The sequence below is a fragment of the Stenella coeruleoalba genome (genome assembly GCF_951394435.1).
Source record: "Stenella coeruleoalba genome assembly, chromosome: 16".
Taxonomy (NCBI): Eukaryota; Metazoa; Chordata; class Mammalia; order Artiodactyla; family Delphinidae; genus Stenella; species Stenella coeruleoalba.
The window spans coordinates 72,604,218-72,619,809 of NC_137162.1; the positions used below are offsets into that span (position 1 = coordinate 72,604,218).

The 15,592-nt window shown below is 36.7% G+C and overlaps 2 protein-coding genes across 9 annotated transcripts in view; one reads left to right on the forward strand and one right to left on the reverse strand.

Annotated features, from left to right (window-relative positions):
* The window catches only part of FAM13C (family with sequence similarity 13 member C), a 144,844-nt gene extending 131,805 nt beyond the window's left edge, over positions 1 to 13,039 (forward strand). For 7 of the 8 annotated variants that reach the window (XM_079901072.1, XM_079901073.1, XM_079901074.1 and 4 more), the window contains 4 exons: positions 5,064 to 5,159; positions 6,485 to 6,684; positions 8,223 to 8,324; positions 11,453 to 13,039. In XM_079901072.1, the coding sequence (XP_079757198.1) occupies positions 5,064 to 5,159; positions 6,485 to 6,684; positions 8,223 to 8,324; positions 11,453 to 11,576 (522 nt within the window). In that variant the 3' untranslated portion in view covers positions 11,577 to 13,039. The remainder of the gene's footprint in view (positions 1 to 5,063; positions 5,160 to 6,484; positions 6,685 to 8,222; positions 8,325 to 11,452) is intronic. The other variant, XM_079901071.1, reaches the window with a different exon arrangement.
* Positions 13,040 to 13,173: 134 nt separating this feature from the next.
* The window catches only part of PHYHIPL (phytanoyl-CoA 2-hydroxylase interacting protein like), a 96,454-nt gene continuing 94,035 nt past the window's right edge, over positions 13,174 to 15,592 (reverse strand). Inside the window, exon 5 of the mRNA XM_079901079.1 lies at positions 13,174 to 14,097. Coding sequence (XP_079757205.1) covers positions 13,563 to 14,097 — 535 coding nt within the window. The 3' untranslated portion in view covers positions 13,174 to 13,562. The remainder of the gene's footprint in view (positions 14,098 to 15,592) is intronic.

Consider the following 15,592-nt stretch of genomic DNA (forward strand, 5'->3'; position numbering starts at 1 on the left):
CAGTTCTGAGGTCTCCCACTCTAAGCAGGTGTAACTATTGCTATGAATGTTTTAGGTGTCCTTTTGGAGTTTCTATATAAAGCATATACAAGAAAGCATCAATACACATTCTTAATTTGCCCCTTTTGAAAAAACGTAGCAGGCTACATAATTATGTATCCATTTTTCACTTTGCATATTCTAGATAGCTTTTTATATCGACATAGAGTGCTTCTCAATTTTTTTATCTTTAAAATTTATGCTTTGATAGCACCATGGTATTCCTTTATTAGTAATTTACAACATTGATAGTAACCTCAAATCAACTAGTTTGATAGCTTAAATAACATTTAGTATGCCTGACTCTGTGCCAGGGACATTTACATAAGATAATTAAAAATCCTCATTCTGCATATTAAGAATTTGCACATTAAGAACCTAAGGTTCAGAGATTCCATAATTTTCCAAATTAAAAATAGTGTGTAATTCTTGAAGCCAGTTATCTGAACTCATGACCTCTGTTTTCAAGGCCAATATTAATTGGCAGTATGCTTAGAAATCTGAATTGACCAAGCCATTCTCTTCAGCAGTTGCTTTGTATGATTATGTTCATTATTGACTTCCCATGTTGTTGGACTGACTGGTTAGTTCAAGCTCTCAGATTTGTTCCACATATACTTTCTCCCTCAGTGAGGGGCTGGGGAGGCTTAGACACAGGGAAAGTTTGGCAAGACCTGAGTCCCTAAAGCTAAAGAGTAATAGAGTCTCATCACTCACTGTCCAGAGAGGAGAATGTCTGTTTTACCTCCCTCTCGAGGAGAGAGCTTGTTTATGGTGACGGTTCGACTGATTTTTATGTTTCCGTGGTTTACTGTGAAAGAATACGTGGGACCAGTGCCATGGGGAGAATGGATAACAAGCATGGTGGTAAAAGCACTTAAGCTGTGGCAGTTTTTTCCCCAGACAACTTTCTGACCAGGGCCTAGAAAGAAATAACACTTGGGCCGACCACTCAGCAGCAGTTCTGCTTGGAAAGCCAGCTTGTTTGGGGGGTACTATTCCAGATCTTGATAATTCGAGTAACCTACTGGATAGGGGGCCTGGAGTTTTTCATGACGGAATTGTCAAGCTATCAACAAAGTATATCAAATTTTGTTCTGTGAACAGTCCCTTCTTGCTCAACCTCCTTTAAGTTACATTTCTTCTGATGCCATATAAAATGGAGGAGCAGGAAGTAGGGATAATTAGCTTTGGGGTTTACCTCCTTATATTTATCTTTAAAATCTGACAACCCATTCATACGCTGGATATCTCTCTCTGGCTCTTTCAGGTTATTCAACACAGTCGTTGTTTTCTCCATTTAAATAAAAATCATGTTAGATACTACTAACATACCATAGTCAGCCACCAATATGCAGAATTAGGGAGGGAGGATGCACTTCAGAAACAGAGCCATTGAATTAAGAGGAGAGAATGGTCTGATTCTTAGTAGAAAGTGGCCGAGGAACAGCAAAGTCTAATGTATTTCTGCCCCTTAGATTTGAGGTACCTATCCTGCAGAGCCTACGTCTTGACTCATTTTCCACCATGAAGACTGACATTGCAGGCCTCATAATAGCTGGTGTCCATAGGCCCCTGAGTAGAAGACAGCTCCTGGCACATAATCTCACCACTAACCCTTCTTCTTCAGGCAGCATGCCTTCCTGTGCACATATATTTGAGGATAAGCACTTGTGGCATTGAAGTCCTGTACTTACGGCCATTGAACCCTCACATCTGTCTTTGGGGATTACTTTAATAATGATCCTAAAAGTAAAATCATAGAATTATGAGAGTGAAAGATGAGTGCCATACATTGTACCTGTACCCCGACTTTTATCTAGCATCTGTGGAAGGAACTTTTCTGTAATGGCATTCATCATTCTAACTTGCTTTTTGGTCACTCTTTTCTTTTTCTAAGACTAAATTTAGCTTTTCTAGAATCCAGAAAATATAGTAAAAATAAATAAAACCAAAAAAATCAAGCTGTAATAGAGATGCCAATAATAGTTAAATGTATCATTTTCTGAAGAGCTTTCTATGGAATATAAGTCCCAGTAAGATACTGAATAAAAAACATTATTTCAGTATTTTCTGAACTTAGAGATTTATTTTTCTTTGTCACCTATTAAAATCCCATGGAATATATGAAATAATTTTTTATTTTCTGTGTAAAAATGTGTCATGACTAAGAAAATGTTTAAGGAATGATTGAGCTAGAAAATGAAAGGCTCTTGGGATTACTTAACCAATACTTAAAATGCTCTACAGAGAGAGGTGGTCTTTCTACTGAAAGAAAAGACCTCTAGAAATTATACTACTTTTGCATATAAAGCTGGGTTGTTAGATGGGTAGTAGGAAAGGGGATACATTGGGTACTGTGAGAATTTGAAGAAATATGTGATATAATTTACTTGCGCAGACAAAACCGAAACACAGAAAACAGTTAAGGCCCAGACAGTGAGACACAGAGAAGTTCAGAGAAAAAGAAGATCAATATGGGCCAGACACCTAGGTTGCTTCCATCTCATGGCTATTGTAAATAGAGCTGCAATGAACATTTTGGTACATGACTCTTTTTGAATTATGGTTTTCTCAGGGTATATGCCCAGTAGTGGGATTGCTGGGTCGTATGGTAGTTCTATTTGTAGTTTTTTAAGGAACCTCCATACTGTTTTCCATAGTGGCTGTATCAATTTACATTCCCACCAGCAGTGCAAGTGTTCCCTTTTCTCCACACCCTCTCCAGCATTTATTGTTTCTAGATTTTTTGATGATGGCCATTCTGACTGGTGTGAGATGATATCTCATTGTAGTTTTGATTTGCATTTCTCTAATGATTAATGATGTTGAGCATTCTTTCATGTGTTTGTTGGCAATCTGGATATGTTCTTTGGAGAAATGTCTATTTAGGTCTTCTGCCCATTTTTGGATTGGGTTGTTTGTTTTTTTGTTATTGAGTTGCATGACCTGCCTGTAAATTTTGGAGATTAATCCTTTGTCAGTTGCTTCATTTGCAAATATTTTCTCCCATTCTGAGAGTTGTCTTTTGGTCTTGTTTATGGTTTCCTTTGCTGTGCAAAAGCTTTGAAGTTTCATTAGGTCCCATTTGTTTATTTTTGTTTTTATTTCCATTTCTCTAGGAGGTGGGTCAAAAAGGATCTTGCTGTGATTTATGGCATAGAGTGTCCTGCCTACGTTTTCCTCTAAGAGTTTGATAGTTTCTGGCCTTACATTTAGGTCTTTAATCCATTTTGAGCTTATTTTTATATATGGTGTTAGGGAGTGTTCTAATCTCATACTTTTACATGTAGCTGTCCAGTTTTCCCAGCACCACTTATTGAAGAGGCTGTCTTTTCTCCACTGTATATTCCTGCCTCCTTTATCAAAGATAAGGTGACCATATGTGCATGGGTTTATCTCTGGGCTTTCTATCCTGTTAAATTGATCTATATTTGTTTTTGTGCCAGTACCATACTGTCTTGATTACTGTAGCTTTGTAAACAAAATTGAGTTATTTGTAGTGAGGTGGATGGACCTAGAGTCTGTCATACAGAGTGAAGTAAGTCAGAAAGAGAAAAAGAAATACCATATGCTAACACATATATATGGAATCTAAGGAAAAGAAATAGGTCATGAAGAACCTAGGGGGTAAGACAGGAATAAAGACACAGACCTACACAGAGAATGGACTTGAGGATACGGGGAGGGGAAAGGGTAAGCTGTGACAAAGTGAGAGAGTGGCATGGACATATATACACTTACAAAAGTAAAATAGATAGCTAGTAGGAAGCAGCCGCATAGTACAGGGAGATCAGCTCGGTGCTTTGTGACCACCTAGAGGGGTGGGATAGGGAGGGTGGGAGGGAGGGAGACACAAGAGGGAAGAGATATGGGAACATATGTATATGTATAACTGATTCACTTTGTCATAAAGCAGAAACTAACACACCATTGTAAAGCAATTATACTCCAATAAAGATGTTAAGAAAAAAAAAAAGGGCCAGAATGTTTCTCAACTGGGATGGGGGTAAGGTAGCATGAGAATAACTAGAAAGCTTAAAAAATACACCTGCTTGAGTCATTTTCTTTTCCTTCAGGATTCTCAGAGGGGATCTGGAAGGCAGAGTCAGATAGGACACTTGGGCAATTATGCTATGTGCTATTTCTACCATTTCCTTCCCACTACCTGCTGAGTGAGAACCATTGGACTAGAATGAAAAGGAGGTTGTTTGTGGTAAATATGTAGAAAACTTAATGCAGGACACACATCAGGGAGGAAAATGAAGGCAAGCAGAGGAGTTTGGTCATTTTGGCTGGAGAGGTAGATAGGTTGGGATAGGTAGGTAGGTAGATGATTAATAGATAAGTAGGAAACTGTTTAAAATTTTATGTACTTTGTGACATGTTAAAAATGGTGCTTAGGGATGAGTCAAAGAGCAGCAGGGTAATAGAATACATCAGTAAACAAGAGGTTATGAAGTTTTTTGGTTGGAAGGAACTTTTTAACTCCAACTTCCTTGTTGTATAGTAGGAAATTGAGAATTCGGAGAGGTTAACTGTTTTATCCAAAATATTTAGTTTATGTCAGATTTATCCAGTAAGCTAGCATATAATCCGAGTATGTAGTGATGAAGACCTGGACAAGGCTGGTGTCTGTAGATATAAAAGATCTTGAAAGTCAGATAAAATACATGTTTCAGAAGAAAAATCAATAGCTCTTGGATCACCCATTGGTTTTTTAAGAATGAGGAAGTAATTAAAAAACAGGGTCCTTACCATTTAAACATTGAGGAGTCCTTCAGTAAGCTTTAAAAACGTTATTTCTAAACTTGGACCTATCCTTTAAGAAACTTTCCTAGAAGAAAATTGGCGTGTGCTTCACAGTGTCTTATAAATGACTTACCTTTTTAAGATTACTGTTGCATTTTAGTATTGTAATCCCTTAGAGGCTTCAAAACTTTTTTTTTTTTTGGCCTGCTAAAAACATTGATGTGTTTTCATTCTTGTTCGAGAAAGGAACAATAATTATTCATGTTTTCCAGGTAACTAAGCAAGACAAGAACCTCATAAAGCCTCTTTATGACAGATACAGAATTATCAAGCAAATCTTGTCCACGCCTTCCCTTATTCCAACAATTGTAAGTCGGGATGTTTGCATTAACTAGAAATCTGTCCTTGTGCTTTGTATTGATGTTTAGTTAGGGAGGCAGCACCATGAGCGTTATAAAGGAGCCTTCTTTGCAAGATATGCTGCTAACAAGGCCAGTTGTTTTTTCACAAAGTAGAAACGTGGTCTCCCTCAACTCCAGTACTATACTTAACAGTGGCTGATAATTAAAACTATTGTGAAACAGGAATAGATAGCAATTCTATCTTTGAAGCCAGTTATTACACTTGCTTTCATTGCTTGGGTGAGGAGAACAACTGATGGATTTTAGTTTGGCATTACCTAATTTACAACAACACAGCTAGACAGAACAGAGCTGTTCTAGTCTATGTGTTGTTAATTCTTCTCCTTTAATAATAAAATTGATAGTATGTTCCTTGATACAATGCAGCATTTGTTTTTGGTACCATTTGACCATCTCTGTGCAAGATATAAGTAGATTTATTTCAATAGAAAATATGAATACTGAAACTGAGTTAGACTACTTTTAATAAAGAATGATTTATGGGAATACAGAACTTGAAAAGCACCACACATCCTACTCCATCAATATTAGAACAGTCACTTGCTCAAGATATCAATATTAAAAGAAATATTAACAAATTCAAATTTAAGTATACTTTAGTACATTTATTCTTCCACAACTCTAAAGACAAAGACAATAGTGATTCATACTCTTTGAAATTTTCCAATTAAGGAAGCATAATTTAAAACGGGATATGATTTTCAGATTTCCTTGCAAGAAAATCTTTTGGTTGTGATAAGCATTACCTGAACAGGTTAAGCAGTAACTCGATTTTGTTTTGGCCTTCATAGAGCTCTTCCCTGAATTTGTCAATTATCTGAGTATTCTCTGTATCTGAAAGTGGCCCACACCAGGACCTGATTTGGGGTATTACTGGATGACAAAAGAAGTCTATGGTCCATCTCATCCTAACCCATATAACTGTTAAGAAGCTGGGGCCCAGAAGGCCTGGGTGAAAGGGAAGAATTACTAGGCAATGCAGCCCAGATCGGAACATATCCTAGACGTCTGTGCCTGCTTTGGCCCAGCAGAGAGATCTGAGCTTGGTGAGCATTTTAGCCCAGGATGGGTGCTTCTTTGCTCATTAACTTCTGCAAGTTTTTGATGCAGCTGAGCAAGAGTTCCTCTTGGTTGCTTTCTTCTTGGTTCCCAGTAGGCACAGGGATCATCTACTGTTTTCATTGTGTTTATTTATGGTTCCCCTTCCTGGTTTTGCCTCCTCACGAGGCACTTAGCATTTTGTAACTTTATTTAATTCTTCCTATGATAAGCAGGAGGAAGAAGACTCTGATGAAGACTGTCCACAGGGAAGCCAACAACTTTCTTTGCCAAACCCAGCATCCCACCTTCCTATTGGCGACCACCTCACCTACCCTAATGAGACTGAGCCTGTTAGGCTCCTGCTACCAGATGAAAAGAAAGAAATCAAACAACCAGCTCTCTCCATGTCCAATTTACATGAGGCCACCATGTGAGTGTGACTCCTCAGTGTGGAGTCTCCTTTAACTCCTTCTGGTCTGGGGGACATTATATGTTCGTACACACAAAATGCAGAAGAGCTATTACACGCTCTAAAAAATGCTATCCAGCAGAAAGCATAATCTGGTTATCCTTTTAACAGGAAAACTGAGACGACAAAGCCATGAGGAACCAAGGCTCCCAGTAAGGTCCAAGGATGTCATAAATGCTAATGGTCCATTTGCTACTCTTGCACATCTTTTCAGCAGGGTCTGGCACCAATCTAATGCTTGGCAGTGTGTAAAGCAGAGCTGGCCTTTGAAAATGCTGGACCAAAAGGAATTGGGATCCTGTGCTGGGTCAGCAGTTGTCAGGGCCTTTATCTTAGTCTATTCTATTTAGATAAAATGGTTTCTCCAGACTGGGACTTAAGTAAATGAGCTGACCTTTTTCTCCTCATGGCCACTCAGTCAGGAGCCATTTGGATTTTCATTAGTAGTAGTATTGTTGTTATTATCATTATTCAGTAGCTGACACTCCTCTTGATCATTTGGCCTTCTTTGGTTTGTATATTACAGGCCAGATCATGAGATTTTCTTTAACATGTATAATAGTGTGGTGAGTATATGCCCCAAGATAGGGATGGAGTCCCCATAAATATGAGGCAAGACCAAGCACTGGGTTGCAAGCTGAGATTTTACTGTGCATATATCAGCTGGTACCCCAGTTTCAGCCCAGAGAAGAGTGACCTGTTTGGAAGCAGAACATCAATCCTTCCTTCTTCCCTCCCCTTCCTCCTCTTTCCCTCCCTCCCTGGCTTCCTCTCTCCTTTTCTTCTTCCCTCCTTTTCTTCTCTTTCTTTCTTGGTTGGTTGGCTGGCTGGCTGGCTGTTCTAAAGCAGCTGTTCTTAACTTCTTGGGGGGTGTTGGACTTTTTTGAAAGCAATGGAATTTTTTACTTTTTAGAAAATGCCCATATATCATTTCAGGGAGTTCACAAACTTTCTGGAACCAGACACAAGTTCCCCAGATAAAAATTCCTGCTCTGAAGTATATGACTTTTCTCTCTTGTCTTAGAATGAAGTGAGGAGAATCTGTGACATAAGTATAGCTTTCTCTGGGTCTTTGTTTCATTCCTAAGGGTTTTGCCATTCCCCCTATACTCTAGGTTAAGGGTAGAATTTTCTTTCAAATCTCTCCCTTTTGTGCCTCTTATGTTTAGTCTATCACCAAATACTGATGAGTATTCCTCCAAAATGTCTGTCTCTCTCTCATGTATTCATGTGGCCTTTACCCTCACCACTTATTATAATGGACTCAGTCTGCTTGCCTCCTGTCTGCCCTTTCCATTTTCCTAGGACATTATTTTCATCAAGTAATGTTCTCAGTGATGTGCTCCCCTATGGTCACGCTCTACATGTGTCATATTTATTCAAAAGACACACTTTTAGGCAGAACACTTCTGTATCATAATATGCTTTTGCTAAATCGGTAACTCTGCTCATGATGAGCTCTCAGTTATGCCAGAGCGTATATATTTTACCTGATACAGGCCTGTACTTCTTGACCATCTCCGAGAAACTAGGGCTGACAAGAAGAGACTTCGGAAAGCCTTAAGAGAATTTGAGGAACAGTTTTTTAAACAAACCGGAAGGTAAGTGTGGGCAGAGATATTTTTTAAGCTAATATTTCCTAGAGAACTGCTGTTAAGAGTGAGCTGTAATTTTTTCAGGAACAGTGACTTTATATAAGACATAAATAATTTCCAAAGTGACTTAGACCCAGGATTTGTCTAATGCAACATTTGGGTAGTATCATTATTGGGTATGTTTTATGGGAGGCTGTAACTATCAAGTATGAGACAGCAAAGCTTTAAAAAATAAAAGATGAACTCCCCAAATCCCTAACTTTGCATAATAAATCTCATTACAATTGAATGTACCTAAACCTTTAAAAAAAACTATAATATTTAATGTTTCAGCCCATATAACTTCTTTGTTCTTGGTTACTTAGTTCTACAGGTTACTCCCTACTTTATTAAATAATTCTTCATTTGCTTTAAATATATTCTTTAAGCTTCAGGATCTGCCCTTAATTATTTTATTTCAGGATTTGGTCAAGAGTTCATTCCTATTCTTTCTATCCCTTAAATAAATGTTTAGCTATATCCTCTCTTTTTCTGTGTCAACCCAGTCTCACTATGCACTCCATTAGTTTCTTCTAAATTTTGGTGTATTGTGAACAAAATTATATATTCGCATATATATAAAATCATGAGAAAAGGATTATTAATCTAGTTCTGGAAGAGACAGAGACAAGCCAATTAGCTATCCTGAGCCTGTTTCCACAGTTGGAAGAGGAAATAATTAGAGTTCCTGGGATAACTTTGGGAAGCTATAGTTGTCGTGTGGGACGTCAGTCTTTAAAAAAATTTTAAAGGGTGTAACTTTGCCAAAGTCACGGAGTTATTAGGGTGGCAGAGGTAGGAGTCTGTGATACACTGGCTCCTCAGTATTCTTCTCCATCTAGGTATCTGCCTTTCTTGAATCGCTTTGATTTCAGCAGCCTGAGGGCTGCCCTGATGGAGAAGAGACTGTTTTCTAAAAGCATCCTGAAAGTTTGGTCTACTCACCTCTTAGTCAGTAACTTTCTATTTCAGTCCTCCAGGGCTGTTCACTAGGACTGGACCTCTCAAACATTTCGCATTTAGCAAGTACAGATGTAACCCACCTAGTTTTCTAGTGGAATCTTCAAGTTGACTGTTATAAGTCCAAGTTACTTACCTTTCTGCTGATGTTATCTAGTGAGAAATGTTACATGGTTGTTAAATTTAGAATATAAAACATAATTTCTTGTTTTCTTTTTCCATTTTTTCCTTTACAAAATTTCCATACAACTTTTACATTTTTTTAAACCTATCTGAACCCAGAAATTTACTTTAAAGAGTTTGAGAACTGCCCAGTATGTTAACTAGTCCTGCCAAATGGGTCTGCAATGGTACTTGGCATGCCTTTGATATACAGGGAAGTTAGTTATGTTATGTGTATAGCATTCTAATGCACCAGTGAGTCCTAAACTCACTTCAGATATGCCTAATACTTGATTGAGGTTATATGCCCTCTTGTGGTAATACACTTAAACTAAATGCAGAAGTAGTGCTATATTACAAGTAAAATCAAATGGTTGAATGGCTAGGAAATATGGATCTTGTTTTCCTAAAATATTTCATTGGGAAGGGTTAACTGTACATAGCTAAAATAACCAGGCAAATGGATTACTAAAAATTTTAAGGTACTATAAGTGTTCTTGGTAATATCCATCATGTGAGAAGCATAATTATCTAGATATGACATTAACAGTTAGGAGCCAGGAACTGTGCTAAACACTTCAGTATGTTTTATATAATGAGAAAACTGCTTAAGGAAATACTTAGCAAAAATTTTCACTCTGGCCAATGAACTCTTGTTTATTAGCTAAAATGGAGTATGAAGGACCAGGGACAATTGCATAATGGCTTATACTATTTCCCTATAAATTAGAACATTTCTTCACTTAGATATGTTTACACAAATTAAGGTGGTATTTAGACACCCAGTTGATAAGTTTGGCTCAGAATATTGAAGGGAGGCAAAGCAATTATGTTAAATAATTGAGACAGCATTTAAGAGGAACAGTGTCCAAAGATTTGTGTGCTGTTCTGAGTTCTGAACTAGAAATTTCAGGGCAGTATATGTAGTGTTAAAACATAAGTAGGTAACTGTATTCGTAGGGAATCTTTATAGATTAGCTGTTCTTTTATTTGGAAGTAATATAAATGTATCTTTATCAGTACTGGGAAAAGAGAAGGGGTACAGGTAAAATATTAAGTGTTTTCAGCCATACTAATATTGGAGAGCATCTGTATTTATATTCAGTGGCAATTGTGGTGACCTCACCTGTGTACCCACCCCTTGTATTTCAAAGTCATGGTTGGAAATATTTTAAAAGACCCTTCTGAGATCCTGAAGTAACTACTTTCCTTTAGAAAACATATCCTGGCGATGTATTTTTCTGGGAAGGCAATGGTTTTAACTCCAGATGCTATCCAATTATTCTTCAAAATAAGTGTCAAGAACATCTGGTGGTTAGAAGTCATATGTATAAAAATATGTGCACCATCATGTGCCTAGTCTTAGTACAAATAGTGTGCAAAGAGAACCACTGAAATTTAGACTCAAATTCCTTAAAAAAACTTCTCAGTGATTCTTCTACTATACATTAGCAGAGTTAGGTATTACAATTACAGGAAAACTTAGAAATATTTCATGTTTGTAAGGTTAACTACTTAGTTTCTTCTCCTATTACCATAAATTTATAAGTTATTTCTGTTAATGTAATTTCTGTTGTATCTTTAGGTTAATATTTTAAAATGCAACTATCACTGTAAGGGCTGAATATTCTACACAGGCATGGATCATGGGAGAATGACTAGATAAGAATGCCTTGAGGGTTCTGGTTTTTATTTCCCTCGGAACTTTTCACTTGCCCCAACGTTATATGTTTATGCGCTGGATATATTTGCAAAACACTTAAAATATTTAACTTCTCAGAGTACTGTTACATTGAAACCTAGTAACATGTGGAAGAGGGAGTGAATGAAGGTAAAAGGGAAGGGAAAAAAAGACATGATGAAAAAATCAAGTGGAAACTGCTACCCTGTACTTTTCTCATGTAAGAGTTAGAAAAGGATTTTTAATGACTTGGTTCATTATTAACTAATGGACGATATTTTCTTTTTTGCAGAAGTCCACAAAAGGAAGATAGGATACCAATGGCAGATGAGTACTACGAATACAAGCATATAAAAGCCAAACTGAGACTATTAGAGGTCCTCATCAGCAAGCAAGATGTGGCCAAAACCATTTGAGGTTCAGGAAATGTTTGTGATCACTTTGACCCAAGATAAGTCAAGTTTATTTTCCTCTGCCGTTCTTGCTAAGTAGTTATGACAAATGAAAATTGAAGCACTTTAGTGTATTAGCTGTTTTTAAGAATGGATGGCAAGTGTAATTATAAATGAGTAGAAGGGATTAAAAAGGGAGGAGATACAACAAGGAACAGTATAATTGGAAAATAAAATTCAGTCTTCTCCAGGCCAGGGAGAAAATGCACAGTCAATATAATTATTTCAGAAAACATCTATTTTATCAAATCTAAATAACACAAAGCATCCACCTGTTAAATGGGCTACTGGTTAAGAAAGTCTACTTAGTGTCCAAAGATTGCTTATATTGACATATGGAAAAGAGCATAATTTTAAAAAATCAGTAAGAGGAAGAAAAGAAACTTTATTTTATGTAGGAAGGAATACAGCTAGTAAGAATGTAATTTATTTGAAACTTCTAATAGATTTTTAAGTGATAAAAAAAATCTACTACCTTGTTCCTTAAATCTGCTAGGCTTTCAGCACCCTAAAATATACGAGAATGTGTCACTGATAATTTTTTATTTCTATATAAAAATAGCACATTATTTTATCTGTTACTTAAAATTTTACATTTCTGATTACCAAAGTTCATTCTGATAGCATGTACTTTGTGAATTATCTTTGTCTATATAACAGATGTTTATATTAAAATAAAATATTATATTAAAATTTGAAAATAGGTATTTTGGATAGATGTGTCTGTAGTATATAATCTAATGTGATCATAGTTATGATTGCTAATCTTTGTTTACTATAAGATTATATAACTATTTTTCCATTGGAAATTTTTTTTTTTAATGTTCCAAGGTCTATACTTTGTGAAGTCAAAAAACTTTCCCATGAACTATATAGTTGTTCTCCATTCTGTATAAAATGAAAGGTTTAGAAATTGTTGCTATGACACCTTGGGAAAGAAGCCAGGATATTTTATTTGCTTTATCCACTTTAGCGTGTGCAGTTTTGTACTAAGCCAATCACCTGTTTATTACTTTTGCTTTTGTAAAAATAAGAGGTCCACATTTTCTCTTGTACCAACCATGTTTATATTTCTCTTTTCTGTAATGTTTAAGCATGGTGTTGAACACATTCACACTTTCACATAGTTTGGATGGGAAGAATATTGACTATTTCTGAAGCAGACTATTTCAGAGGCTTATTGTTTTCTCTGTATTTACCTGATATTTTATAAATCAGAATAATGTCCTTCATAAATTTGTTTAATTAAAGTCATCTACTTGTAACAGAACAGATACACAACTATTTGAGGTTTACAAACTACATCTTTGATAAGGGAAATGGTTTCGTGACATGTATACAATTGCTATTAAAATGTAACTCTATATATTCTATAAGATTGTAAATATTTTATACAATACAAATAAAATATTTTTCTATTATATTTATTATGTTGAAACACAGTAGTTGTTTCCTGTTAGCTAATATAAATAACATAAATAACACTGTCAAACAACAAGTTGGAAGTGCTGACAATTCTAGGCTTCAAGATTTAATTCATGCTGCAATTACACCCTTTCATGCGGTTTGGAATAATCCCAATATTTGCTCAGTAGATTAAAATGAGTGCATATTTAAACACCATTTATAAGCCATTATTTTCCATTACTTTGTATTTTGCTAAAGCAGTTTATATAATTGGTTATGTTTGGCATAAAGGAAAAATTAAAACATTGCAGCATCTAGGCAACAGTGTCAGAAGGACAACTTAGGATATTTCAGCATTGAAAGGAGGGGGAAGGGTAGGGAATAGGAAACACTAAAACAGCTCTGAATGAAATTTGATAAGTGGCAGTTTGCTTTTGGTGAGAGCGGCATGTGCATGCTTCAGTGGAAGACATCTGGTGATGAAAATGGACAACAGAGGATCAGTGCTCCTAAGGGAAGAAAGGGGACTAAGAAAAGTGGGCATTAACGTCCAACACTAATATTACAGGTTTTGCAGCTGGGATCTTTCTTTGCATTTGCAGTAGATAAACTCATAAGCTGATGACCAGTGATTTCTGCCACAGTGCCTAGAGAAAGATCCACAGGGTCAGTGTAAATGACTTCTAAAATGACATCCTGGGCATGGTGGTAAACCAGCATCCCATCTTCTTCTCTGCAGGTCAAAAATTTATTATCCTTGGAATTTAGTTGAGGAAGGCGCTGCTTACAAAATTCATCTCCTGGTGATCCCACAGGGGCAATGACAAGAATCACATAATGATAAGCAGTGTACATACAGTAGAAGTCCCCAAAGTATAAGTTAGTATTGGGGTTAAAAAGTTTTTCTGCTGTAATCTCAAACCTGTATCTTCCATAAGGTGAATCCTGGGGTGGCTTCCCAGTATTGAATTCAGTGCTGCAGCTGAAGAAGATGCCTTCTAATTTTCCACTGATAGGAGAGCCATGGCTACCACTGTTATCCTTGACAGAGGGCTGCATAGCATTCCCATGGTGTTCTCTGCAAGAGAAAATGAATGGTCACTGCTTGGTATGACAGTGGTAAAGCTACTGATTTACAGAGTTTAATGGTGATAGGCCTAAAGGTCTACTGTCTACTATTAAAAGCCTGAGTGCTCATCCATCCTACCATCAGATCAAGGAGAATGCATCGTTTAACATTTCCTATAGAAGGCTAAATTTTAGCCTTGACTCTAAGGTAAGGATGCTCTGCTACAAACCTCAGAGGTCTTTTACATAATAGATTTCCTGACCAGGAAAACCAAAGTGAAATTAGATATCTTATGGCTGAAACCACATCCATTATATGCCTACTGGATTTTAGAAGTGGCTTGGTGAAGAGAAAACTGGATTAACAATACTGGTTAAATATGTTGAATGTTTCTTTAAAGGATGCCAGAATTTAGATCTGAAATGAATGTTGTCTATGTACATTGGTACAAAAGCATCTTGTTTCTTTTTTTGCTTTAGTTTTTTTTTTTTACCCAGACACAGTTTACTAATCAGGCCCTCTTGCCTACATTTTCCTTACAACAGAGCTGGTTATCTCCCTTTACCCCACTCTCAGATCTATTCTCTACCCTTTTCACCTTCCACTGTGGGCTAGGACTGTATCATCCAGTTCTTCCTGTTCCTTGTTCCCTTCCATTTCAGTTATACCAATGGGAGGCACAGTAAGAAAAACAGAAGGGTATCCCATGCTCTTGGATTGGAAGAATTAATATTGTTAAAATGGCCATACTATTCAAAGCCATCTACAGATTTAATGTGATCCCTATCAAATTACCCATGACATTTTTCACAGAACTGGAACAAATAATCCTAAAATTTATATGGAACCATAAAAGACCCAGAATTGCCAAAGCAATCCTGAGGAAAAAGAACAAAGCTGGAGGCATAACCCTCCCACACTTCAGACAATACTACAAAGCTACAGTAATCAGAACAGCATGGTATTGGCACAAAAACAGACATATGGATCAATGGAAGAGAACAGAGATCCCAGAAATAAACCCACACACCTACAGTCAATTAATCTTTGACACAGGAAGCAAGAATACGTAATGGAGAAAAGAGTCTCTTCAGCAAGTGGCATTGGGAAAGCTTGACAGACTCATGTGAATCAATGAAGTTAGAACACTGCCTCACACCATACACAAAAATAAATGCAAACTGGCCTAAAGACTTAAATATAAGACAGGACACCATAAAACTCCTAGAAGAGATCATAGGCAAAACATTTTGTGATGTAAATTGTACCAATGCTTTCCTATGTCAGTCTCCCAAGGCAATAGAAATAAAAGCAAAGATAAACAAATGGGACCTAATCAAACTTAAAAGGTTTTGCACAGCAAAGGAAATCAAAAACAAAATGAAAAGACAACCTACAGACTGGGAAACAAATATCTGCAAACAATGTGACTGACAAGGGCTTAATTTCCAAAATATACAAACATCTCATACAACTCAACAATAAAGAACAAACAACCCAATAA